At 41.0% G+C, this 27,559-nt stretch overlaps 1 protein-coding gene across 1 annotated transcript in view; it reads left to right on the forward strand.

Annotated features, from left to right (window-relative positions):
• Positions 1-27,559, forward strand: part of TASP1 (taspase 1) — a 156,482-nt gene that overhangs the window by 98,024 nt on the left and 30,899 nt on the right. The window contains exon 12 of the mRNA XM_066595631.1: positions 3,549-3,659. Coding sequence (XP_066451728.1) covers positions 3,549-3,659 — 111 coding nt within the window. The remainder of the gene's footprint in view (positions 1-3,548; positions 3,660-27,559) is intronic.

Consider the following 27,559-nt stretch of genomic DNA (forward strand, 5'->3'; position numbering starts at 1 on the left):
ATCTTCATTTCATTGAAAAGGAAAAAAACTAGTTAATATAGTTATGTGATTACAGCAGCATTGGCACTGATTCAAGCAATCACTCTGCAGTGTGAGAGGAGGAGATGTGGCAAAAGTTAATGTGAGTTACCAGGCTTGTAGAGACAGTGACTATGACAGGCCTCATCTCCACTATACCCATTACTTGGCAGGCAATAACTTCCTGTTAGTGTATTAGGAAGCCAGAAAGCTTCAGCACAAACTGTTGAGCTTTAAAAGGAAAGGCTCCACAAAGGTACATCACATTAGGATCTAATAGTACTTTGAAGTTCTTTTCTTTTTTAACCCACATGGGAGGTATGCTTTAAAGGGTTATACTAAGATTAGAAGTTGACTCCTATCCACGGTATTGGGGATAACTATCAACTGGGGGTCCAACTGTTGGCAGATCCACCAATCACAAGAACAGTGGTCTCGAAGGTCCCATAATGAATGTAGCGGTGGCCGAGCATGTGTCAATGCTTCATACATTTCATTGGGACTGCTGGTGATAATAGAGTTAGACAATAATCGACCTCCATTGATCCTAGTTTTCCCCTATCCTGTTGATAAGGATAACTTTTAATCTTTGCACACCTGGCCCCCTGTTCACGGGCGTTGCGGTATCCCGCGGCGGAGCTCCGCCGCCCGGGAGCAGGAGCCGCCACCGAATCTCCACTGGTCAGCCCTATCTGATAGGCTAACTGCGGAGAATCGGGGCAATTCACAGCATGCTGCGAATTGCCCGCTGCGAGCGGAGAATCGCAATAATTCTCTGCTTGTGGACAGTGTGCTGGCGCTTTCCATAGCAGTGCTTAAGGCAGCCTTAAGTGGAATTTTGCACCTTTTCATGGTTCATCATTTGAGTAGGAGCCTAGGAACATCTTATGCATATAGGGTAGAGATGGTCTACTTAAGGAGGTACTCAACAGACGGACGGGGTCCGAATGTTGACCTCAGCTGCCAAAACTCTGTTGTCTGGAGCAGGAGAAGTAGCTGCTACGATTTCCCTTTTCCCTCTCCATTAATGTGTGATCCGAGTGGATTTGCCAGACCTTCACTTGACAGCAGACCCAGGCAAGTGGACCTTTACAAACCTAGTTGATTACCTGTGGTCTACTTGGTTGATCCTCTCGGCTATCTCTTACCATCTTGTTGAAATGAGTGGAATAGCAATGCGCATGCTTGACCTAAACTTCATTCTTCCAGGAACCTTCCGGACCCATGTTCTTTGGATCAGTTGGGGTCCCAGAAGTCTGACCCACACCAGATAGTTATGACCTATCGTGTGGATACGGCATAACTTATAAACTTGGCACCACTTAAACATCTGTGTCTCTTTGATGCTCCGTTTAGATGTCGGAAGCAGAATCCAGTCCTCCGAACTCTTGTTAGGGGGTCTGTTATTGTGAACATTTTTAACATTTTTTCTCTAGTCAGAAGGGTTACATTACAAGACATTCTGAAAATTACTGTATAAATTATGTGTTGGAAGCAACTGTATCTGTCTAAAAGCAGGACATTTAGCAGGTATGTATTGGAAAAGATTACTAGTGTGTGGTGCGCTGGCTTTGTTTACTCACTGTATAATTGATTTGTTCCATATTTAACCCCTATGGGTTTTGTACATGTATATTGTCGTATGTGCTGTATCTTAGATTTCAAAACTACTGATAATATTTTTTCATAGAGCTCCTGTATTTGGCAGCATGCACCTTAATTGTTTCCATCTTCCATAGATGTATGAATAGTGGAAACATATTATGTAGGAAGTTGATTCATTTACAATCGAAGAATCTTTAAATGCTAGATTTAAAAAAAACAAAACAGTAGATGCATTTGTGCCGCCTATGCATGAAGACTTTTTTTTTTCTGTTCTGTGATTGGTTTGGAATCAGTGTGTTCCATATGGATTCTTATCTGTCACTAAGATTGTATCTGGAACATTTAATACGTTTTGTCTTTGCTACATTTACTGCATTTTAACTCACATGACTTCGGTAGAGACAAGTTTTGCTATCCAAAAAATGTTAATTTTCTTTTCTCCTTTTAATTTTGGATAACGACTAATGTTGAGTGAGCTTTTGAAAACTTTGGTTCACCGGTTCAATGAATTTTGGCAAAAAAGCATCAAATTAGTTTGAACCAAACTGGAACTCATCAATACCCCTAACACTTAGAGCCATAGGTTCTTTTTCTCCACATTTCTCATCCTACTCAAATGTAAGCGCTGTGTAAGGCTGCCTGTCCACGGGCGTTGTGGTATCTTGCGGCGGCAGACGGATCTCTGCTGTCAGCCTATTATCGCCGCGGGGAACGCTGTTGACAGGCAGTATTAGTAATTAAAGTTGATTATTATGTAGAAGAAACCTACATAAACACAGTGAGAGCATACAAACTCCATGCAGATGTTGTTTTTGGTCACATTTGAACCTGGGACCTCAGCGCTGCAAAGCAGCAGTGCTAATCACTGAGCCACCGTGCTGCTTCTTCCTTCTTTGTCTTTCTGAGGAGCAGAAGAAGAAATTTTAGTGAGTTCGGCTGGGACGAAGCACCTGAAGTTTGGGTTTGCGCTGAACTGAGCTTTTATCAAAGTTCGATTCAAAACAGGGTTTGAGTGTTTGGTCCGCTTAATACTAATGGTGGCATACATTTTACATAGTGTACCCCTGCTCTGATAGATACCAATCTGCAACCTGTGGGTCACCTGTGATGCCTTTGTGTGTGTCTCCTAACCATTTGGGCACAGAAATGGTTCAATGTGCAATGTGTAGCCATCTCTGCTTTCCTCGTGTATATATGGAGAATGGAATCCCCTGGACCCCATTTGGCATTCCAGAAAGGAGTATATGAGTTAGAGGTGTTCATCTATGCATGCTAAGTTTTACCACAATTTTCACAATCTACAATAGAGAGAGCCAAATGCATTTGCGGTCTGCTCTCTGGACTGCTCATTGGGGAACAAGGGAACCCCATTTCTCCCAATAGATGGAGTTTTGGAAGTGGAACCTGTATCTATAAGACATTTATGGGTAATACTTTTTAGTATACCATGAGTGTCTCAGACGGTAACACCTCTCTTTTAAGTCTTATTGCCTTTGGGAGTAATTCAATATGACAGTTTTGACCTCTGTCCAGAAAAGGTTGTGCACTCCTGTTTTAGAGTGTCAATGTTGCTCAGTGTCTAAAGTTGTACTTGAGTGCAACTTGTGGAGGGCACATCCAGTCACTTAGTGCAAACCAAACTTGTGAACTCAAAGTTTTCTAGACGTAACTTGAACTCATAACTAAAGTCTGTGAGAGCAATGCCAGCCTTTTATCTCCAGGGATATTTAGAGGGGGACAATGCACTCTGAAGAGCACTAGCAATCTTTGGGACATCCACGGCCCATTGCCGAATCCTTTGGCTCAAGTAAAAATGTTGTCCCTTCTTGGTTACATATGCAACACTAAAAGTATTTCAGAAAAATCTTAGTCCTATGAAATTGTTGTCCTAAGTAATTTAATTTATTTTTCTTTCTTTTTTGTAGGTTGTGGAGAGCACCTTGTAAGAACCATATTGGCCAGGGAATGTTCTCTTGCATTGCAGGCTGAAGATGCACACCAAGCTTTGCTAGAGTCTATGCAAAATAAATTTATTGGTAAGAGCATCATAAACTTTCAATAAGCAGTTTTTATGGCAGGGGTCCATTTTTTACTATACTTAATCGGGGATAATAATTACAAGTCATGGGTAGGCAGAGAAATTATAGGGGCCGATGTACTAATGCCCTATGAAAGAAAGAAGATACAACAGGAAAGTGATTTGTGTAGATCTGTATTCGAGTGGGTGACTGGATCATTGAGGCAGCTCTTCATAGTATCCAAAACGGCTACATCTTTCTATTCCATTTCTAAGAGGAGCTGTGGTATGCAACCTAAATCGCATTCAGAGCAAGTTTATGTTCACACGCAGAGGATGTACTGCATGTTGTCCACTGTGGATTTGCGTATGGAAACTGTTACGTTCGTGTGGGCAAATAAGCACCGGTCTCACACAAACATACCCAGAAGACGGCGATATCACAAACAAGGGAACCTAAAACTGAATTCAAACTGGACATGGTGACGGAAACACCAACTGGACAGAGAACTGCATACTGTGGACTCGACTGATTGGCAGGCATAACATAGGGACTGACAAATGACCAAAGCACTCACCTTGCATACATGTATGCATAAGATGAATAACTATAAAAATACGAGGAATTGGTTCGTACATTGGCCAGTGAACTTAGGCTGCAAGGCCACGGCAAGGCTCCTCGTATCTTGCAGTCCCTACACTAGCAAGACACATCTACTAGAGGACCCTAAGGGCCGCTCTAGCGCATAAATAGCAAACAAACTCAGCAGAACAAACTGACACAAAATTAACAGAAAATAAACGTACAAACGGACATGAACCGACAAACTCACAGCAAGCTGCAATGGACAAGGACACGTGACTGTTCACTCTGGACACCAAACAGACACTGACAGGAGCTGGGTATATATGTGAGCAAAGACCCAGGGGATTGGCTAGCAGGAGATCACCACACCCAGCCAGCACAATTATGCCACATCTGTGGGCTTGTGCTGCTAGAAACCATAGTACTACAGGTCCCAGCGGCACAACCTAACAGAAACTATGCAGAATATTCCAGTCCAAGTCAAGTGGAAGAATTCTCTTCCACAAAGTGTAGAAAAAAATCTGTCGGGTAAATTGACAGTGGATTGGTGTGGATTTAGAATTCCTCAGTGTGTCAGTTTATTTTGCAGATTCATTGCAGATTTATTACCAATTGAGTTCAATGGGAAAATCAAAATTCGCAGCAAACACCAATTGCAGCGGATTTTGCTGTAGAGTACCTGCAGCTCTACGGTAAAATGTGCAGGTAGAAACACTTAAAAGCAGAGAAGTAAAAAAAATTGTACTCCACTTTTGTACCTTTTCTCTGCCCCCTGCCAGTCTCCACATTTAGGCCTACAGTAATGACATGTCATATAGACATATGACCAATATAGCCAATCGCAGACTGTAGCGGTTAAGTGCGTCTAGACACCATCGCTGGAGGCCATGGGAGATCAGAGACAACTCCGTACGGTGCATGGGGAAGGTGAAAATCCCATTTTTTTCCCCTGATCTCAAATGGCCAACTGCACAAGCAAATGTGCATCAAAACAGTGCAGATTTGTTGCTTAATGCTCAGTGGATTCCACACCATGCGAATATGTATCCAAAGAGACATGGGAAAGTTATGAGCAGATGATTGTATTATTTGGGCCGAAAGGTGTTTTGATAGCTCTATATATTATGTGGTAGGCTGCCTGTCCATGGGCGTTTCTGCCGCCCGGGAGAAGGAGCCAGCAGACAGAACCAGCTATGGAAAGCGTTCACTGTGTTCCCCGCGGCCGGATTATTGCCGCAGGGAACGCAATCCAAAAACGCCCATGGACAGGCAGCCTTAGATGTTTAACTTGGTTAATTCCAGTTCTAAGTGCTAAGCCGGACAATGGTCAAGGCAGAGCGATCAAAGCAATGCAAAAATTATTATTATTATTTTATTTATTTTTTTAAAGGGACTTTAATTCCAAGGCTCTGTACAACTGGAGAATAGGGCTAAACTACATTGCACAGCATATGTTTAAGTTTAGGATTATTGTAGGTTGTCTGAAGAGGTGGTTTTCAGGTTCCTTTTGAAGCTTTCCCAGGTTGTGGAGGGCCCGAAGGGTTGAGGTATCGAGTTCAAGAGTGTAGGTGACGCACAGAAGTCCTGGAGACGATTATGTGAAGAGTAAACTAAGGGAGAGTAGAGGAGGAGGTCTTGTGAGGAATCGGAAATTATGAGTGGGGAGGTATCAAGAGATTAGGTAAGAGATCTATTAGGGATCAGGTTGTGGACAGCTTTGTATCTTGAATTGGATTCTCCAAGTAATAGGCAGCCATTGAATGGATTGGCAGAGGGGAAAGGAAGGCGAGTAACAGGGAGGAAGGGTTGAATCAGCCGGGCAGCAGAGTTGAGGATGGATTGGAGGGGCACTGTCTCTTAGACCCCATTTAGACCCATAGATTATCGTCCAATTTTCGTTATAATGATTAACAGTGAGCGATGGTTTTGCTTTTAAAGACAGACGTTTTAACCTGATGATAATGGACGTAGCGGCGGGACTTTTGAGTCGTTGTATTATTGTTGTGCACCGTTTAGATAGAGGCAACGATTATCGCCAAGATGACGGCTTTTGAGCAAATTTCGAGCAATAATCGTTGTCTGAATCAACCATAATTTCAGAAGATACAATGATGTACAGCTCTGCCAGTCTATAGAGAGAGCAAAAATATTTGATAGATCTTTCTAGAATTTTTCTAATTTTTTATACATATTTCCAAGTTGCCTCTTTTACCCTGTTTCCCTGAAAATAAGACATAGCATGAATTTCCAGAATTTTTGAGGATGCAAAATGATTTTTCAGGCTTTTTGAGGATGCTTGAAATATAAGCCCTACTCCAAAATTAAGCCCTGTTAACAGTTGATTTAAAAAGTCAATTTAAATAGTATCCAGGCAGCTATACATGTGAAAAAGTTAAACCTTTTTGAACAAAAATTAATATAAGACACTATTTTATTTTCGGGGAAACACGGTATTGGTAAAAAAAAAAAAGGCTTTTTAGTTTTTTTCTTGCTCCATGTCTCCATGTTTTTGTTTCATTCAAGGTGTACTTGTAAGCTTCAGCACTCTACCCACATTTTACATCCATCATATAAATAAATGTGACTTACGAAGTGAGGTATTTGGGAATATATTCTGAAGAGCTGCTTTTTTCACATATGTCTGCCAGATAAAAAAGAAACGCTTCCAGCTTGCTAAGAAATTTGTTTATAGCTCTGCTCTGGATAATGTCCTCTTGCATAAAGGGTAATTTTATCTATACAAAAATAGCTAAACAAGCATTTGATGTGTCATGCATAAATTTGACTGGTGAAGTGGTTTCTAGTTACCCCAATTCTCCCCCGGAGGACTAAGAAAGGATAAAACAAGTGCACTTAGTTTGTGAAAGAAATCAAAATTGACTTGGACAGTTCTCGCTGACGGTAAGCAGATGCCACTATTTACAATCCAAACTAAGATTTACATAAGTGTATTTAAAGAGATAATTAAGCCAACCTCATGGCTTTTGTACAAGTTACACATCGTGTGCAGTTGTATAGGAAAAAAAAACACAAAAGTCTGTGTTTTCGATTCTTTGCCAAAGTCGAATTCCTTCATATATGTTACAGTTGTACTCAAATTATGCTGACACCTTAATAGTCAGGGCATATGGTGAAAATTACTCTTAATGCGTGGTACCTGCTCTTTTCAGCAGGCTACCCGTGAGATGAAAAGTTCATTCCAGCAAAAATAAGCGTGCACCCACATAGTGTGATGGCCTGCACTACTGGATCCGTCAGCCGAATGTAGGGAATTAAAGGAGTATTCTGGGCATTTACTATTGATGACCTATCCTCAGGATAACTCCGGCCCGCTGTCAATGTAGCAGGGCTGGACGTCCGCATCGGTGATCAGGGGCGGAAGTGTAATAGACTGCTTCACTCCAACTGAAATTAATGGGAGCCAATGTCTTTTGTTACAGTTTTGGCTCTGACAGCATTGAGAAGCCGGAATGGTAATAGGAAGGCCTCACTCCCATTGCTTTCAATTGGAATGTAGCCATCTGTTACACTTCCAGCCCTGACCACTGATGCTGAATTCTGGCCTCACTGGACTGGCAGCAGGAAAGAGGATCAATTGCTGATCATTGGAGATCACAAGCGACGGACTACCACCGATCAACTATTGATGACCTATCTTGAAGATAGAAAGAGCTGACACACAATATGGTGCAGTTTAGCCCTTTACATGCCACAATCAATAGCCTCTTTCTGTTACTCATCAGCACCCTGCAGTACAATTGCAATGTACTAATGGGTTCCCATAGCAGACAAAAGCCTGACAAAGGCCTCCATGTCTGCTATGTAACCCGGGCTATTAGACCTTGCCTCCTATTGGACTGCTATTATAAGCTTAGTAGAATGCACTGCATAAGTAATGCAATGTACTATCCAAGTGATCGAATGATGACACCCTCAAGTCCCCTTCAGGGACTAAAATATAACAGCAAAATAAGTTCAATAAAGTTACATTTAATAAAGAAAAGAAAATACAGTTTGAAAGAAATACACCTTTTCCAGACAAAACCAAAATTTTAAATGGATAAAATACTAAAAGAAATGCTTAAAAAAGCAACACATGATATGCATTACTGCATTCAAAATGACCCCAACAATGAAAATATGTTATTTATCACAAACGGTGAACGCCATAAAATAATTTTAAAAAGTATTGCCAGAATTTCTATTTTTGTTTTGTTTGCCTCCCACAAAACACAATAAACAGCAATCCAAAAGTCACATGCATCTCAAAATAGTACCAGTAAAAACTGCAACACTTCCCGCAAAAAACAAGACCTCACATAGCTTCGCTGCTAGAAAAGTAAAAATATTATGGGTCTTAGAATGCAACATTTTAAAAATAAAATTTTTTATTGTGCAGAATTAGTAAAAAATAAAAACTCTATAATCTTAGTATTGTGCTGATTCAGATAAGAAAGTGATCATGTTATTTTTAATGAATGGTGAACATCAATTGCAGACTTTCTGGCGCATTTTTTTGTAGAACACATTATATGTACTCCAGAGTGGTGCCATTAAGAATTCAACTCACCTCAGAAAACAAACCCTTGTCCGGCTATGTCAGTAAGTTATGACTCTTGCAATGCGACAATGAAAATTGCTTGGTCCTTAAAGGGGTTCTGTCATTACAATCTGTATTTTTTTTCTCCAGTAAATCTGCCCCGCTGGCACAACCTGTGGTAAATAACACATATAAAACGTTTTTTTCAGAAGTAGTACTTACCTAGGCTCCATTTTTCACCTCCATGCTCTGTTTACATCTTCAGCCCCTCCTGCTAGGAGGTCATCTCCCAGCACCCCTTGCTGTGCTGACCACTTCCGCCCTCACAAAGCTACTTCCGCCCATCCAGTGCAGTGAATAGTCCTGCCTGCAGTCTACCAAAATCTGCTAGTGTTTCTCCCTGGGTCTCTGAACACCCAGAGTTTCCCAAGGGCCTCCAGATCTTCCCTGCAATCTCACAGTAGCCACTCACTGTAGTCACTCAAAGCAGTCACTCATAAAAATCACTCACAGTAGTCACTCCACATGGTAAAAACAGGAATATTCCCCATGCAATGTATTGTATGAGTGTATGTATATATACATTTATCTATGCGTATATGTATCAAGATGTGTGTGTATAGATATATGTATGTATGTGTGTGTGTATATATATATATATATGTGTGTATATATATATATATATATATATATATATATATATATATATATATATATATATATATACACACACACATACATACACACACATATAATATGTATAGTAATATATCTACACACTGCATAGGACATGTACGTTCCACGCTTACACCCATGTGCGGCTGCCCTCAGAGAGACAAAAAAGTGCACAAAAGTGTGCGCAACTGCACTTACATCTGTATAAAGCTGGTCTTATTGTATGTATATATGTATGTCCTGTTGTACCACCTCTAGCTTGGATACAAGATGTGATACAGGGGGCATGCAGGCTCTAGTACCCTGTTGTACCACCTCTAGCTTGGATACAAGATGTGATATAGGCGGGCATGCAGGCTCTAGTACCCTGTTGTACCACCTGTAGCTTAGATACAAGATGTGATACGGGGGGCATGGAGGCTCTAGTACCCTGTTGTACCACCTGTAGCTTAGATACAAGATGTGATACAGGGAGCATGGAGGCTCTAGGACCCTGTTGTACCGCCTGTAGCTTAGATACAAGATGTGATACGGGGAGCATGGAGGCTCTAGTACCCTGTTGGGCCGCCTCTAGCTTGGATACAAGATGTGATATGGGCGGGCATGGATACTCTAGTACCCTGTTTACTACCTCTAGCTTGGATACAAGATGTGATACAGGCGGGCATGGTGGCTCTAGTATCCCGTTGTACCAACTCTAGCTTCGATACAAGATGTGATACAGGCAGGCATGGAGGCTCTAGTATCCCGTTGTACCAACTCTAGCTTCGATACAAGATGTGATACAGGCAGGCATGGAGGCTCTAGTATCCCGTTGTACCACCTCTAGCTTGGATACAAGATGTGATACAGGCAGGCATGAAGGCTCTAGTATCCCGTTGTACCACCTCTAGCTTGGATACAAGATGTGATACAGGCAGGCATGGAGGCTCTAGTATCCCGTTGTACCACCTCTAGCTTGGATACAAGATGTGATACAGGCAGGCATGAAGGCTCTAGTACCCTGTTGTACTACCTCTAGCTTGGATTTAAAATGCGAAACGGACGGGCATGGACGTTCTAGGACCCTGTTGTATCGCCTCTAGCTTGGATACAAGATGTGATATGGGTGGGCACGCTGCCACTTGGGATGCATTATGCATTGACACTTGGGGGTCAGGATAACAGCATGCTGACAATAGAGGGCAATGTATAGCTTTATGTCTTTGGTGATGTTAAATTCATTCTCTGTGGCTGATTTTACACAAGTGAGCACTATATCAGCCCGAGAAACTCAAACCAATATCTTGCATGGCAAATATGCGAGTGTGTCTGCCAGTGCAGTGCGCCTTGTAAGAACAATGCCTTGTGATGTGCGTATGTGTGTATCATATATATACACATACATACATACATACATACATACATACATACATACATACATACATACAAACAAACAAACAAACAAACAAACAAACACACACACCGCTGTAGGAGCAACTGTAAGAAACAAAATAAATGGTGGGAATACGGCGGCCGCCTGATCTTTCACGCACATAGTATTCATAGGGGAGGTCCTATATTTTCTCGGTCAAGTATTAACGAGAGAGAAACCACAGTAATCATAGGCTTAGTTTTGTCCCAATATACGGCCGTGACAATCATGGCCGCATAAGGGAAGAAAATTACATTCGCCTGAAACCGCCATATACACACACACAGACAAATAAAGCTAGATAGATATATGTGTGTATATACACATAAACATATAGATGAATAGACGCGGATGGATAGACGGGCAGACGGATAATTACAGACGGATAGATGGATAAATACAGATGCATAGAGAGATAAATGTAGACGGATAAATACAGACGGATAGACGGATAAATACAGACGGATAGACATAGACGGGTAGACAGATACAGATAGCATATATATGTGTATATATATATATATATATATATATATATATATATATATATATATGCTTTTTATATATATATACTTTTATTTTTATATATATATATATATATATATATAAAAGCATATATGTGTGTGCATATATATATATATATATATGCATATATATATATATATGCATAAATATATATATATGCATATATACATATATATATATATATACACATATATGCACACACACACATATATATATGCATATATTTATATATGCACACACATATATATATATATGCATATATTTATATATGCACACATATATATATATATATATATATGCATATATTTATATATGCACACACATATATGCTTTTTTATATATATACTTTTATTTATATATATATTTATATAAATAAAATATATATATGCTTATCTGCAGAAGCTTGCATTTCCATTGGCTAATAGAAATATATTCTGCCTGACAACAGTGTCAGGGATACATTTCTATTGGCCGAGAGGCAGCAGAAGCTTGCATTTCCATTGGCTAATAGAAATGTATTCTGCCTGACAACAGTGTCAGGGATACATTTCTATTGGCAGAGAGTGTGCACGTGTAAAGTGCTCCCAGGCGAGCGCGCCGCAGACTCGCGCATGCGCAGTCGTGTGCCGCTGTCTCGCGCGTGCGCAGTCGTGCCGTTGTCTCGCGCGGCTACCTTCATTCCGTGCTTCCTCACAAGACAATGTACGCACACGTCACTAGTGACGTATGCGTACATTGACCTGAAGGAAGCGGAAGGTAGGCAGTGTACGCTTTTTGACCGGATGGAAGAAAATCGGGTGCTGGAGGTCACGTGACCGAATTGACAAGCGGCTCCAGGAGAAGATTTGGGATAAGAAGAAGAGGTAAGCAGGCTGCCTGGGGAGCAATAGGGAAGTATAAAATTTTTTGTTTTTAATGACAGAACCCCTTTAAGGCAAACAATAGGCTCGTCATTAGACAAAAGGTGGCCACTAGAGATGAGCGAGCGTACTCGGTTCGGGTGTTTTTGCACTTGAGCACCGCTTTTTCCGAGCAACTGACTACTCGGACGAAAAGATTTGAGGGGCGGCGTGGTGGAGCGGGGGGGGGGGGGAGCAGTGGGGAACAGGGAGGAGCTCTCCCCCCACTCCCCTCTGCAACCCCCCGGCGCCCTCCGAATCTTTTCGTCCGAGTAGTCAGTTATTCGGAAAAAGCGGTGCTTGAGTGCAAAAACACCCGAACAGAGTACGCTCACTCATCTCTAGTGGCCACGCCAAACAATCGAGAGTCTCGATTTCTTTAATTCTTTCTGGGTTGAAAATGAAAGATGTGATTATGGACAATACCACAACTTTTTGTTAGAACATTTTTTATACATCAGATCATCGTATGTTGGAATGCGAGCACACTATACACTCTCGTTTTGTTAACTCCTTAAGGACCGGACCTTTTTCATTTTATTGTTTCCTCCCCACTTTCAAAAAATCGTAACATTTTTATTTATTTATCGATGTAGCTGTATGAGGACTTGTTTTTTTGCGAGATGAGTTGAATTTTTAAATGGAACTGCTTAATGTACCATATAATGTACTGAGAAACTTTATCCTGTGGGTCAGTACAACTATGACGATACATACTTGTGTGTTTGCGTCTGTGTGTGTATATATTTATACATGTACTGCTTTTAATAAACAAAATGTATTCGGAAGAATTATTTTCTGTCGACGTTTTCTGATCGCCATAATTATTTTGCCAACATAATTGTCTGACAGCTTGTTTTTTGCAGGACGTCTTGTAGTTTTTATTGGTACTATTTTGGAGTACATCTGACTTTTTGATCACTATTTTTATAATAAAAATTTTTCTTGGAGTTGAGGTGACCAAAAAAAGCGTAATTCTGGCGTTGTTTTTTTTTTATGCCTGACTGCGTTCACTGTGCAGAACAAATAATGCGTTACTTTGATAGATCAGTCCTTTGCGGACCCAGGGAAACCTAATGCGTTCGTTTTTTTATTTTATATATATAATATTTATTCTTACTTTTCATTTTTTCAACTTTTTTTTACATTTACTTAACCCCATAGGGGACATGAACTTGCGATACCTTAGTATTACACTATGCCTATATCTGATAGGCAATGAGACACAGCGACCGAAGCAGCACCCCATGATCACATTACAGTGGCCCATTCAGGACCACGAACATTGATCAGGGGATTTAAGTGCCGCTGTCAGAACTGACAGTGGCATTTAAAGAGTTAACAACAGCAATTAGCTTCCACGCTAATCATGGCTGTTGCCAGTGCTTGTCAGCTGTGAGAAACACCTGCATAAAATTGAGTGGGATCGGCTCCTGATTACCCTCCATACAAACCCCGAACGCACAGATTGTAACTCTACGTCCTGTGTCATTAAAGGGTTAAAGGAGTTTTCATGTAGCTCAACTCCCCCCTCTTCCCACCAAAGGAGAAAAAAAAACCAGCAAATGTCCTTAAAAAAAATAAATAAAAAATACTGGCCTCTACCATCTAGTACAAATGCTCACTGGTTGGTGCTTACATGTTGCTAGTGATGACTTATTTCCTGGCCTCATATGCTGTACTTACAGGCATCGTTGCTTGTTTCTTTTAGATCATGTAAAACATTGCATTTTTTCACTTTGTCTCATTTTTCAAAAACATTCTCCTGTGGGTACATATTGCTACTAGACACCTTTTTGACACCTTTTGGTGGTGTTTTGATTTCTCTCCATATGTAGTGATTACTAGTACTGGACATCACTATTACATGCTCAGTTCCAACTTCCTGCATCCTCTTGTACACGGAGGTGGAGTGTTTCTGCTATTGTACCAGCCAGCCAATAAGAATTGGCGCATTGGAAGTGGCTTCTCACCGGCATTGGACGAATGTTGTGGACATTCTAAGAGGAAATCTAAAGAACATCAAGGAGCGCTATAACATGTAGAGTATCTAACCACAATATCCCGAAACAGGAACGTTAAAAAAAAGCAAAAAACTCTGTGAATTAAAATTTAATTGGGCGCAATCTTTTTAAAGATCAACACAAATAAAGACGACGCAGCTTCCTAAAATATACATATTAACATTGCAGCTGTGCTCTAACAACTTGCTGTGAGAAGATGAAAACACTTGGAAGCAGAATACAACTATCTGTGTTGCTTAGCAGTAAGATGTAAAACAATTGGTATTTATTTAGGAGTACATGAGAAGGTTCCATTAAAAATCATTCTTGGTTTGACTCCAGAGAGCTGAGGAATGGGTTGGGCAATATCAAGTTCTCACACAAAATACCATCTTGCAGTGTGCTTGGAGGTGACCGATTTTGGCTATTTCAGTACATTTCTTCCATCCTATTTCAAGCGCATCTCTCAAACTGTATAAAAGTCTTGGGACGTCTTCCAAGAAGGCAATGCCTGGCTTAAACACTTGGAGCTCTCTAATCTGCAGGTGATGGACAAACCAATGGCAGATGTAGTTTTTTTTTTTTTTTTAATCAAAGTACAGCCAACCAATGTTTTCACGACTAAAAATAAAAGCCATGGCATAATTAGATTTGTGAAAACACATTTGTTCTATGTTAATGCCCTGGACCGCGATCTGTAGAGTGGTTAATCGAACAGTAAAATGACGGCAAATAGGATGATGTTGTATATACATAGGAATAGGCCAAAAATCCAAATATTACAAATGGGGATGTGTTGCTGATGGGTTCTTTTATGATGTAGCCAAGTTTAGGAACTGCAGAGTTGCCATAAATATTTGTGTTTTAACGCTTTCGGAAAAACTTGGACAAATAATGAGCAGATAAAATATGCTTTCTAAAATGTAGATAAATCTTCTCACCGCAAGATTCTGGAGAACGTTGTTAGTGCGTTTTTTTTTTTCCCCCTTGAACTTTTGGGATGTTTAGACTAGTAGTAGTATTCGTTCCTTTATATTTATATTATAGCACTCTGAGAATTATGATGGGTTGTGTATACGTATGTACAAACATAACAGGCTGTTAAAGGGGTTGTCCGAGACGTGTGTTTGTTTGTTTTTTTGAAAACCAGGTTCCCAACGCAACAAGATAAACACTTATATAGTCACATCTCCCGTGCTGTTGCTCTGTCCTGCTTGCTTGCCTGGCGTCTGTTTACAGGCTGCAGCAGCCGGTGATGTCCTGCAAACGGGCTACTGCAGCCTGTAGATATTGTGACATAGGAAACACCTGGAGCAGCCGCACAGCAGGTTGCTGAGAGAAGTTGGTATATGACTGTTTGTTGCATGGAGAATATTGTTTAAAGTTTTGGAGAAACCCTTTAAGGCCTTCGTGCAAACAAACGTCCGCACCTCTCAAAAAAAGAACCTATGGGTGGCAGTGGAGCTGGTCATGCTGATTTTCATCTTCACACGGTGCAGGCGTTTTTCCCCGTGGATTGCCGCCTGTGTGACTGAGCCCTAAAGGTAACCTGTCACCATAAAATTAGTTTTAAACCCACCACCATAGTGTAATGCAGCATAACATAAGCAGCCCACATATGCTTGCACTCAAAAAAAAATACACTTAGCAATAAAGGAAATTCTTACCTAATATCTTCAGTGCGCAGTATGCAAATATGCCGCCTTACGTCATTGAGGCAGTATTATACCTCTAAAAGGTAACCCAGCCTCTTCTCTTTTGGGGCCACCCGTTGTCAGAGGACGTCAGCACTCCTAGTGCTAAAACTTGCACACCCTCTATTTGCGCGCCTCCTGCTATGTATACACCTCTACTTCACCAGCGCACTGTGCATTTGCTGGAAAGCGCAGCAGGAGGCACGTACGACAGGTGTTTGAGACTTCAGCTCTAGGAGGGTTTGGTGTCCTCAGACAGGGTGGAGCCGAGGCGCAGAAGAGGCCAGCTTACTGTTCTAATGTCTGGACTTGGAGGAATGATGGCGCCGCCTTCGCTTACTGCACGTAGAAAAGATATTCAAGTAAGACTCTACTTCTAAATGGCTTTTTTTGGGTGCAAGTATGTGTCGGCTGCTTATGTTATGCCGCATTACACTATGGTGGTGGCTTTAAAACTAATTTTGTGCTGACAGGTTCCCTTTTAAGGCTGCCTTCACACTTTCGATCACGATATCGCTGTGGGTTTTTTTTTACGCGACCATCAATAGGACTTTCTAATGTAAAGTTCTCTTGGCATATGCAAGTGTACCCCTGTTATGTCCTAATGTAATCAATTTAAAATCCTAAATTCTGATTTCTGGGGTTGCAGCTAGAAGTTGAGGGCTGTCTGTCTTGTCTTTGAACATGTGATACCACCATATATAATTTTATACTACAATTGCACTATTTGAACAGGAGTAACAATTAGAGAGCCATGTTATGGTTGTGAGCAAACATATCCATAATGAAACTGTGCAAGATAGAAATTCTTATTACATGCTTTATACAATAGGACACCTGGATTTATGGCCCCCTACATGGGCACACTTCACTTCCACACCAGATTGACTCCAAATGTCTAAACTCTTAAAGCTGGCCATTTATTTAAGATATTGATTGGCCACAATATGGCTGATCAATCGTTCGTGCGAATGAACCTACACACCGCCGTAAGGATGGTGTAAAATAAAGAATTAAACCATACTCTTCTCTTCAGTGTCCTGCTGTAAGGTGCAGGAACTACCGTCAATTCTGCTTTGATCCTGAAAGGAACAGGTAGCAGTGACATGACTTTAGCCTCCTGCACACGGGAGGCAATTCCGCGGCGGGATTCCCCGCAAAATTTCCACCCGTACACACCTGCAAAAGATTGCATTACAACACGCAATCCTATGCAGACGGCCGCGATTTGTCTGCGCTAAATCCTGCGCAGAAAACAAATCTCGGCATGCTCTATTTCTGTGCGGCTGCCGGCTCCGGGGCCGCGGGAGCAGGTGAGTGATGCACTGCTCTCTGCAGGAGCTTGGGTCAGGTCCCGCTGCGAGAATTCTCGCAGTGGGATCCGACCTGGCCGTCTGCAGGCTGACTTACACTGAGATTAACAAGGCAGTCACATGCACGAAGAATGGGATTGTTCCCAGCAAGAGAAACTAAGTAATCTTGTTGATATGATACCTTTTAATGGCTAACGAAAAATCCATGATGTTTCGGACCTCTCAGGAGTCTTCCTCATGCACGAATGGCACATGCCTGCTAACAGCTTCTTTCGGGTCTGAAGTTCCAGTGGACAGGGCTTCTGCACTGGACACAAGGGACACTTAACTCTTATTTCTTTACACGTTCCATTTTAACCCTTACTGTAGCTGTTAGGATGGTCCGTGTGGATGATTGATTGGCCGGGCAAATTAGGGTCAATCGATATCTTAAATTGTAGCCAGCGTTTTGGCAATCACTCTGCACACTTCCAATTTTGGACAAAATTTTCCAACACTATAGTCTGCCATCATAAGCAATCATTTGTGTTTTACATTTTTTGCAACTGTCTTTTGAAATGGCCCAACAGGGCTATTTTGGGTGATTTTTCTCTCGTGTATGGTCAGCTTTAGTCATCACCTCTGTTGCTCTTGCATATGTAACGAAACCCCCAGTGTTACTTTTTCTGGATTATATTAATTATATATTAACCCATGTACAGCTATTAAGTGTGTTTGTTTTTTCTCTCATTTCTCGATCTTGCCTGATGAAGGGGCTTCTGTGTGCGAAAAGATTTCAGATATCATTTTCTGCTTCGCTAATAAAAGTATCGCCTCAGTAATTCCTTTTTTTTTTTACATAAAAGTATTTGCCAGCACACTTGTTAGCTGAAAATTTTGTAGCGTGCGCTTCCTAGTAAACAGTGTGTAGTGTTAATGGTCTCCATGGGCAACCATGGGAAATACTGTTTCCTTAGGCCGTGCCTTCTCTAGTGTCATTAGAGGGTGGGTTAGAGAATTTTAGAGAATTCTATACTAATAAAACTCCTTAATGTGTTAGTGTATGTCAAAACCAGCAGTACACTTTCCTGGTGATTTCTTTTCTCTCCATTCATTATATAACAAGCCCCTAGTACATATAAGTCAGCTAGTATTACCTTGTTAAGTTATTCATCTTTATTTGAAACTCCTGGAGTCCTTCTCCTCTGGTGGGTCATGTGATCTCAATTTGGACTAGTTGAAATGTATTCTCAAACTAGCCATTTTTTTTAGACAGCATAACTTCTCTGTAGTGGACCCTACCACGCAAACTATCAGAGGGGGACACCAACTCCTTTACCAGTTACTGATGATGAACATCATCACTACACACGACCTGTGATGCAGTTATAATAGAGGAGATCACAGCTCAGCCTCCTGACTATATGCTTATGGTCTGTAGCTTATTTTACTGTGTTTATAATTAGTGTCCTTTCTGCAGGCAGAGATGGTACAGGCATAGCTGCTCAAGTTGTGCTGTACTGATGCATCATGGAATTGATAGCACGGAATAGTGAAAAAGAAAGTAGGGGAAAATTTTAGCATCAAGATGGTGCCTGATGAGCATCAGACAGGAACCTGCAGTGCATGGAAGTGACTGCAATGTACATAGCGAGTGTGACATACAGGTGAGGGGGCGGGAATGGAAAAAATGTGTTTTTACAGAAGTGGCCCTTTTAAGTTTCAGGGTAGTTTAGATTTTATATGTTTTGAAGACAAATTATTTTAGACAGATATAACACATTTAACATCTTGTATGCGTTACTTTCTTTAAATATATTGCATTGTCATCTTTCTGAATATTATCTAGGATGGCTGCTCATGAAAGTTTCTCTGTCTCTGTTCGTCACCTAGAATACAGAATTTATCAGCTTCCCCTACATGCTGAAATCTGATAGTGAACAAGCAAATTTATATACTCTTCCCCAAAGACCTAGGCCCAACTATCAAAATTGTTTTGCGTGTATTTTTTAATTTTTATTTTTTTACACCTAAATACTGCACTGACCGGCAATTTTTTAAGATACTTTTATAAACTGCATGATAATGCAAATGTTATTCTGGCCAGAATAGTGACTAAATGGGACACAATGACACTAGAGATGAGCGAGCATACTCGTCCGAGCTTGATGCTCGTTCGAGTATTAGGGTGCTCGAGATTCTCGTTACTCGAGACGAGCACCACGCGGTACTCGTCTCGATTAAACGAGCACTGACCATTGAATTCAATGGAGCTGGCAATACAGCCGGCTCCATTGAAAGCAATGGGCTGCAGGCGATCGCGGGATGAATTGTCGGGAAGGGGTTAAATATATAAGCCCTTCCCTGCAATTGATCCAGAAATGTGTAAAAATAAAAAAAATATATATACTCGCCTGGTCCCGGCAGACGGAGTTCAGCGCGGCCAGCGGCAGTCCTCCTGAACTGCTCTGAACAGCTGTGAGTAGTATTCAGCAGCCGGGGATTTAAAATCCCCGCCTGCTGAATGAGCTGCCTCTAATTGGTCACAGCCTGACCAATCAGAGGCAGATCTCACTCACACACCCATTCATGAATTCATGAATGGGTGAGTGACTGCTGCCTCTCATCTGATTGGTCCCACTGAGCCAATGAGAGGCAGCAGTCACTCACCCATTCATAAATTCATGAATGGGTGTGTGAGTGAGATCTGCCTCTGATTGGTCAGGCTGTGACCAATTAGAGGCAGCTCATTCAGCAGGCGGGGATTTTAAATCCCCGGCTGCTGAATACTACTCACAGCTGTTCAGAGCAGTTCAGGAGGACTGCCGCTGGCCGCGCTGAACTCCGTCTGCCGGGACCAGGTGAGTATATATATTTTTTTTATTTTTACACATTTCTGGATGAATTGCAGGGAAGGGCTTATATATTTAACCCCTTCCCGACAATTCATCCCGCGATCGCCGGCAGCCCATTGCTTTCAATGGAGCCGGCTGTATTGCCGGCTCCATTGAATTCAATGGGCTAACATCGTCCTTCTCTGCCACAGCTGTTACAGCTGTGGCAGAGAACGATCTTTATGCTGACAGTGCGAGGGGGGGGGGGGTGTCTCACTCTTGCCACTATTGTGGCTTAATAGTGGGACCTGGGAACTTGAGATGCAGCCCAACATGTAGCCCCTCGCCTGCCCTATCCGTTTCTGTGTCGTTCCCATCACTTTCTTGAATTTCCCAGGTTTTCACAAATGAAAACCTTAGCGAGCATCGGCGATATACAAAAATGCTCGAGTCGCCCATTGACTTCAATGGGGTTCGCTACTCGAAACGAACTCTCGAGCATCACTGAAAGTTCGACTCGAGTAACGAGCACCCGAGCATTTTGGTGCTCGCTCATCTCTAAATGACACGGATTGATTTTTGGAGAAACTGACGTGCAGAAATCTCTAGGATTTAAATAAAGTTGTGAATAAAAAAATTAACATACTAAGCTTAAAAAAAAAAGCTTGTTATTTGTAGAGCGCCAACTTATCCTGCAGCACTTTCAGGTAATTTATTTATTACACCCCACTAAGCTTGGGTACTCATTTTGCCAACCTCGGAAGGATGTAGGGCTGAGTGAACCTTGAGCCAGCTACCTGATCCAAGCCGGGATTGAACTTGCAATCTTCAGGCTTGGGTTTTATGGGCAAGTAATGTCTTGTTGTTAATTAGTGGTTAGAGGAGAACTCTAATATCAATTGAATTCAACATTGGTGGGTGATCTCTGGGTGCAGCGAGTTGAGTCTTCAAGTGGTGGGTCTATGTCAACGGAAGACCACACTGGGGTACAGTTTGGGAAGCTGAGCCTATAGTGTGTACAATCTCCCCTGAATATGGGATATGCCACATGAATCCATGGCTGTATCTTTTATCTATGGTGGTGGTGTACTGGTGTTTCGGAATGTTTTTGTGCACACATGTTACCAAATGAGCATGATTTAAATGCCATATCCTACCAGAGCAATATTTTCTGATCTGGTAGTTCATATATGGCCAGTATCGATCAGTCTTGCAATAGCTAGTTCCTGCAGGATTACACTGCATCTTACAAAGTTGTTGCTGACTGTGTATTCGTATGTGAAAAATGTGTGTGTTGCACATTGCAGGGCAGTATACACCATCATCTTTTGGAAGATTAGAATACAAAAGTGAAATATATGTTTAACAGTTCGATATATGTTGATATATATTAAATTTGTTAGTATGGAAAATCTTGAGTATAGCAAAGTAACAAAACACTGGCCTCTTCCATTCCCTTGACCCCCCCACCCCCCAGATTTTTTGTCAAGGGACGACAATTAATTGCTCGGGAGTTAAAGAAACTCTTTTAGCAAGTTTATCTTTTAAAGCAGACCTGTCGTCATGTCCTAGATTATACTTTACGTGCTTTATTATACGGGGTGTTCTGCATGATATACCAAGAAAAAAATCTTTGCTCTCCATCAGTTTGCCAACTCCCATACGAACAGCCTGCCACATTTCAACAAATGTGCTGGGAAGCTTCTAACCAAGATTAAGCATACCTATAAGGATTCATTCAGATTTTCTGTAGCAAATGCAAATCAGAATCCACAAGTTTTGCATGCTAATTGTTGCGGACTTTGTCACGGATTGCCCTTGCTTCGAATTCGTTCTTACCATGGATATGCATATTTGCTCCTGCATGCCAAAGATAAGGTCATATGTAGCAGCCATGCTGCACCTTGCAAAAAAAATCAGCAGCATACAGGCTTTTACTGCAAGCCCATGCTGTTCTTGGAATGCTTGCTTTTAGTTGTTTGCTGTTTGAAGGTAAAACTACTGTTTTCCCAGAAACTGTGTGGCAGAAAAACCCGGAAGTTATAATCCATGCTAGTCCATAGTAAATCTTCATGCGTTTGTGGTTCGTGGTGCCGAACAAACCGCAGTCACTACGTATGACCCTAATTTGGATATGTAATTGGGTAACACATTGCCATCTCCAGGGTAAGATGGTTGTCGCACTCAGGAATTCACTCCCTGACTGAGGATTTGGTTCATATTGGGCTTTTACAAGCTTTATTATTTTTGCAGTAACACAATACTTTACAACACAGTGCAATACCAAAATAAACCGTGGGCCATCCATCCATCTACTAATATAGTCCTCCTCTCTACCAAGTACACCCCAAGCCGCATGGCTCCCACAGGCCTTTAGCTTAGCCTGCTACTTACTCAGGTCAGAAGCCATTGTGTGAAGGACTTGTTTTACACAACTCTCCCATCTGTCTTCTAATTACCCTCATTAAGTAGCTCAGATGCAGAGAACACCCTTTCCCTGCTGAACATTCTTGATGGTTAATCTGACATTTGTCCCTCTAGTGGTGGAAACCTGGCACTACAGTGGCTGCTAATCCATAGTTTGTGCACACCAAAAAGCCACGGTTAGGAAAACAAGTGACCATCTTACACTTCAATGTGGATGTTATATACTACTACTAAAAACAAAAATAAAGTAAACTATGCTTTTCTTGAACGGGCTGGGATCTGATTTTTGGCAACTGTGTGAATAAAACTTAACATGTATTCTTTTTCACTTTAATACTTCTTAGCCGTAATGAAATAGAAGAAAAATTACCACTGGCCTAACCAGATGTCTTCTGTAGTGTTGTGCGATCTGAAACAGTTGAACCGTGTTTTGGGTAGAACTTTGCAAAAAGTTCAGTTTAAACCTGAAGCTCAGGTGGTTTTTCTTAGCTTAGCTCACTAAATGTCATCCTCCCTCTTCATAAATGTGGTCAGCACTGTTGCCTTGCAGCACTAGGGTCCTAGGTTCAAATCTGGACATTTGCATGAATTTTGTATGTTCTCCCTGTGCAACTTTCTAACCCAGGACCCCAGCACTGCAAGGCAACAGTGCTAACCAGTTCAAGACTAGGCTTCTGCATTTCATTTAAATGGAAAAATTAGCACTGTTAATTTCTGTAACTGCCTGTTACGGCAAAAATGTATTGGCCGTTTAAGGAAAGCTAAGTGTAACCCTGTGAGGGATGTCATATGACGGAGGAATTAAATGACAGAGCCCACACAGTTATAGGTTCAGCAAAGAATTCCTACCTGACCTGGGTCAGGCAGCTTTTATTTATAGCCCCCTTACATTGGGGTGTCACAACATCATTGGACAATTTACAAGCCATCATTTCACTGGATACATTCTGATTTTCTTGACACGTTCCAAGTGGCGAAGTAGAAATTTCTTATTAGCATATGTGCCCCCTGCACATAGCTAAAAACACGGTCACGTGGTTTATTTAATACTTTCCATGATTATTCTGTGGTAGTAATTCAAACATATATATATATATAATATTACTATATCGATAGAATAATGTAATAGTGAAATGTAAAGTGGTCATAGACTTAATATATATGTATATATGTATGTGTGTATATTAGAGATGAGCGAGCATACTCGCTAAGGACAATTACTCGATCGAGCATTGCCCTTAGCGAGTACCTGCCCGCTTGGAAGAAAAGGTTCGGCTGCCGGCGCTGGTGACAGGTGAATTGCGGCAGTCAGCAGGGGGGAGCGTGGGGGAGAGAGAGATCTCCCCTCTGTTCCTCCCCGCTCTCCCCTGCAGCTCCCCTCCCGCCGCCGGCAGCCGAATCTTTTCTCTCGAGCGGGGAGATACTCGCTAAGGGCAATGCTCGATCGAGCAATTGCCTTTAGCGAGTATATTCGCTCATCTATAGTGTATATATATGTATTATATTATATATTCAGTCTATGACCACTTTACATTTCATTATTACATTATTCTATTGATTTAATAAAGGCATCAACGCTGCTTATTAGTTATATCTTGATTAGAGATGAGCGAGCGTACTCTGTTCGGGTGTTTTTACACTCGAGCACCGCTTTTTCCGAGTAACTGACTACTCGGACGAAAAGATTCGGGGGGCGGCGTGGTGGAGCGTGGGGGTAGCAGTGGGGAATGGGGGAGCTCTCCCTCCCCCACTCCCCTCTGCAACCCCCCGCTCACCCCCGGCGCCCCCCCAAATCTTTTCGTCCGAGTAGTCAGTTACTCGGAAAAAGCGGTGCTCGAGTGCAAAAACACCCGAACAGAGTACGCTCGCTCATCTCTAATCTTGATTATTCTTGGTAAAGCTTGTAAGCCAAATGTGGAACTTTCTTGATACTCTTATCTTATCTTGACATATGCCTCTCGGTACATACAGAAATTACATCTAATACATTCTTACTGTGTCTATAATGACCTTTCCCCTAGATACTATGTATTGCGTAGTTTAAATTCAAACATCATATATATAATTTAAATTGCCTAGAATCGAATATCTTCCTTTACACTGTCCCATTTATCTGAATGGGATATGCAGAATTGTAGAAATCCACGCACAGGTGGCATTAAGAGATATGTCATGGAGCGTCAGTCACAGACATTTTTGTGTGGCTATACTCAGTATGTTGATTTTGTAAAGGGCTGATGAACACGAAGCATGAATTACTTTAACCACTATCACCCTTTTAAATGTCCATATTGATTATCATGATGGAAATATGCAGACAGCAAAAATATAGTTATGCAATATCTCAACATCTGCAACCTGCTCCTGCTTGGACATCTTCTGCATGATGGCAATACTTTACAACACGGAGCGGAGGACTGTCAAATCCAAAAACTCTTTCAACTTTTTAAATTTTATTGTGATGTTAAAAATAGCTTTAAAGTGTCCTTGCCTGTTAGAGATGGATTTACGAACCTGTGGTGGGTCAATGTTAACATCCCTACTGTTCATAAGTCCAGATTCTAAACTGTAATTGAAAGATGTGTAATAGCTGAAATCTTGCACCCTATAACGTTCTGTTCTAATCCTTGCTCTTCTCAGGTTTCTCCTGCCTTTACCCCATGCTGCTCCAGAGATGTTTTTCCCTTCATCTCAATTCTCTGACCTCCAACTCCCCTGATCTTTTTCAAAAATGTTTTTCTTGCCTTATCTTGGCAAGTACATAATCTTTTGTAAAGGAGGCGAATAGCACATTTACCTCTTCTTCTTTTTCTTTTTTTTTTTTTTTGCAAGGCTGGGTTAAATTCACAACATAGTTACTTTGATCTCACTTCATGCTATGAGGAGCTTTGTAAGAAACAATGCGCTGAATATATTTGTCAGTGTAATCACCTGCTGAACAATTCAGCGCATTGAGAATAGTCACGTCTTTGTGCATGGATTAATACTATCCACATCATGCATCAGTCCCATTCATCATTTCCCTTCTTCTCTTATTTCACACGAACTGTAAGCCCTTGGACACTCTATGCATTAGTCTATATTTCTGGGAATGTTGTTTACCAAATTGCTGCTTGTCTAATCGTCTTCTCTCATTCTTGGCAAAGGGATCTTTTTGAGTGTTTTGTACTTTGCCCTTTATTTTACTTGATACACAGCTGGTGGAGTTTAAGAGAAAAAAATAACCAGTTCCACCAGTGCCGGATTTATTCTAAAAATGTAACTGTGCAAAGCTCCAGACTCTAAAGTGAAGTTCTGCACACTCTTATTTTGAGATACTGCTCTTACTTATGGCTACTAACTACTCTTGTCTTTGAATTCTACATGACTTTTCTGAAGAAGCTCCAGATAGGTTGAAACGTTAAGTTAATATTAGTCTGGAAACATTCAAGTAAAGTAAATCATAACTTCAAAGTAAATGTTTGCAGAAGTTCTATCATTGGATACTTATGGCTTGGAGATCCTACTATAAGTGGTGCCCAGGAACTGTTATTCTTCATTCAAAGTGAAGCTTGAATTTGGAGCAGTATTTGGCCAAAATGATGAGTATAAATAAGAGAATTTGCATCTCTAATTTCAAAAAGCCTTACTTTTTCTTTCTGGTTTTGCCCCACGTCACCCTGTTGGAGTAGGAGCCTGATAGCTGGCAAATGTTATCCAAATCAATAAATTCAGCAAATATTATATACTGTAACTTGGATTTTCTCAGACTAGAAGAACTGTCATTGGCCAGTTGCTTCAATCTCCTTGTTAATGCTTTGGCAGAACATCCAGTACTATGTCACTAATTGAATTACAGTACTGATGATCTGCGCTATATGAATTGACCACTTCCCTGGTAGATAATAACTTTTCCTGCACCAGGGTGGTAAAAAGTGTTTTAGCAGATCTCTGTCGTAGAGCATGAAGTCCACAGGAGCTACGCCCAGACAACTTTGGAAAACTTCACAAAACAGGACTTTCTCGTTAAAGCTATGCCAGATCTGTTTTTCAAAATGGAAAATCCTGTCTGATCCCATTGGCTTTAATAGGGTCCTTTTGGGTTTCCTGCATTTTTGACAGCAAGAATAGCTCTCCCCACCGCTATTCTTGCCATCAAAAATACTAGAAAACCTGCTGAACCCGATTTAACAATAGTGTAAATAGAGCTTTAGGATAGTGTCAAATATTGATGTTCGGAAATCTAGAAATTTCAACCTTCATGTTATCTCCCAGCCCTTCAGTGTTGCTTACTCTTATTATTTAACCAGTTGCTGTTCCCTTCTCCTCTTTTTCAGGAGCCTTGAAAATAACATAGATCTACTGTTTTGAAATTTGCTTCCAAAGAATTGGACATCTGTTTTTCTTGCTCTTTTAATTGCCAAATTTGCCCTTTTAAACCATCAGCAATCTGGTTTCTATTGGTTATTGCTTTCTTTTCTCAACTAAATTGCCCTAACAAGAGTAACCTTGTGATTTAGTTATATGATCCCTGCCATGTAACATAATCACAGTATCTATGGTCTCTACTAGTTCTTCTCTGATACATATGCACAATCACATTTTAGCATCTCGCTTCAGAATTTTTTGACATATCAAATTGTAATAAAAAGTGAGTTTGAGTTTCCACTTTTACAAATATCTGCAGCCTAAAAAATGGAGATATTTTAATATATAGTATTTACAAGAAATGCATGAAATTAGAAAAGGTGAAAAACTTAACATTTTGTGGTTCTGTACCCTAAGATAGAATTCTTTTTCCTCCTATTCAGGCCTTTCTAGGGCATCTAAAAACTCCTCTCTTCAAAACAAGTTTATATCTTGTTTTACACTACTATCCAGGGCTGTGAAGTCCGTAAGCCAAACCTCCAACTCATCAATTTTCTTCGACTCCCAACTCCAATTCCTTCATACATGACTCCTGTTTTCTGCATTGGACTAATTATACCATAATTATAATAATATATGTGTGTGTGTGTGTGTGTGTGTAATATACACAGATAGTCCTCTAC

Source organism: Eleutherodactylus coqui, chromosome 3, assembly GCF_035609145.1.
Source record: "Eleutherodactylus coqui strain aEleCoq1 chromosome 3, aEleCoq1.hap1, whole genome shotgun sequence".
In the NCBI taxonomy this organism is placed as follows: Eukaryota; Metazoa; Chordata; class Amphibia; order Anura; family Eleutherodactylidae; genus Eleutherodactylus; species Eleutherodactylus coqui.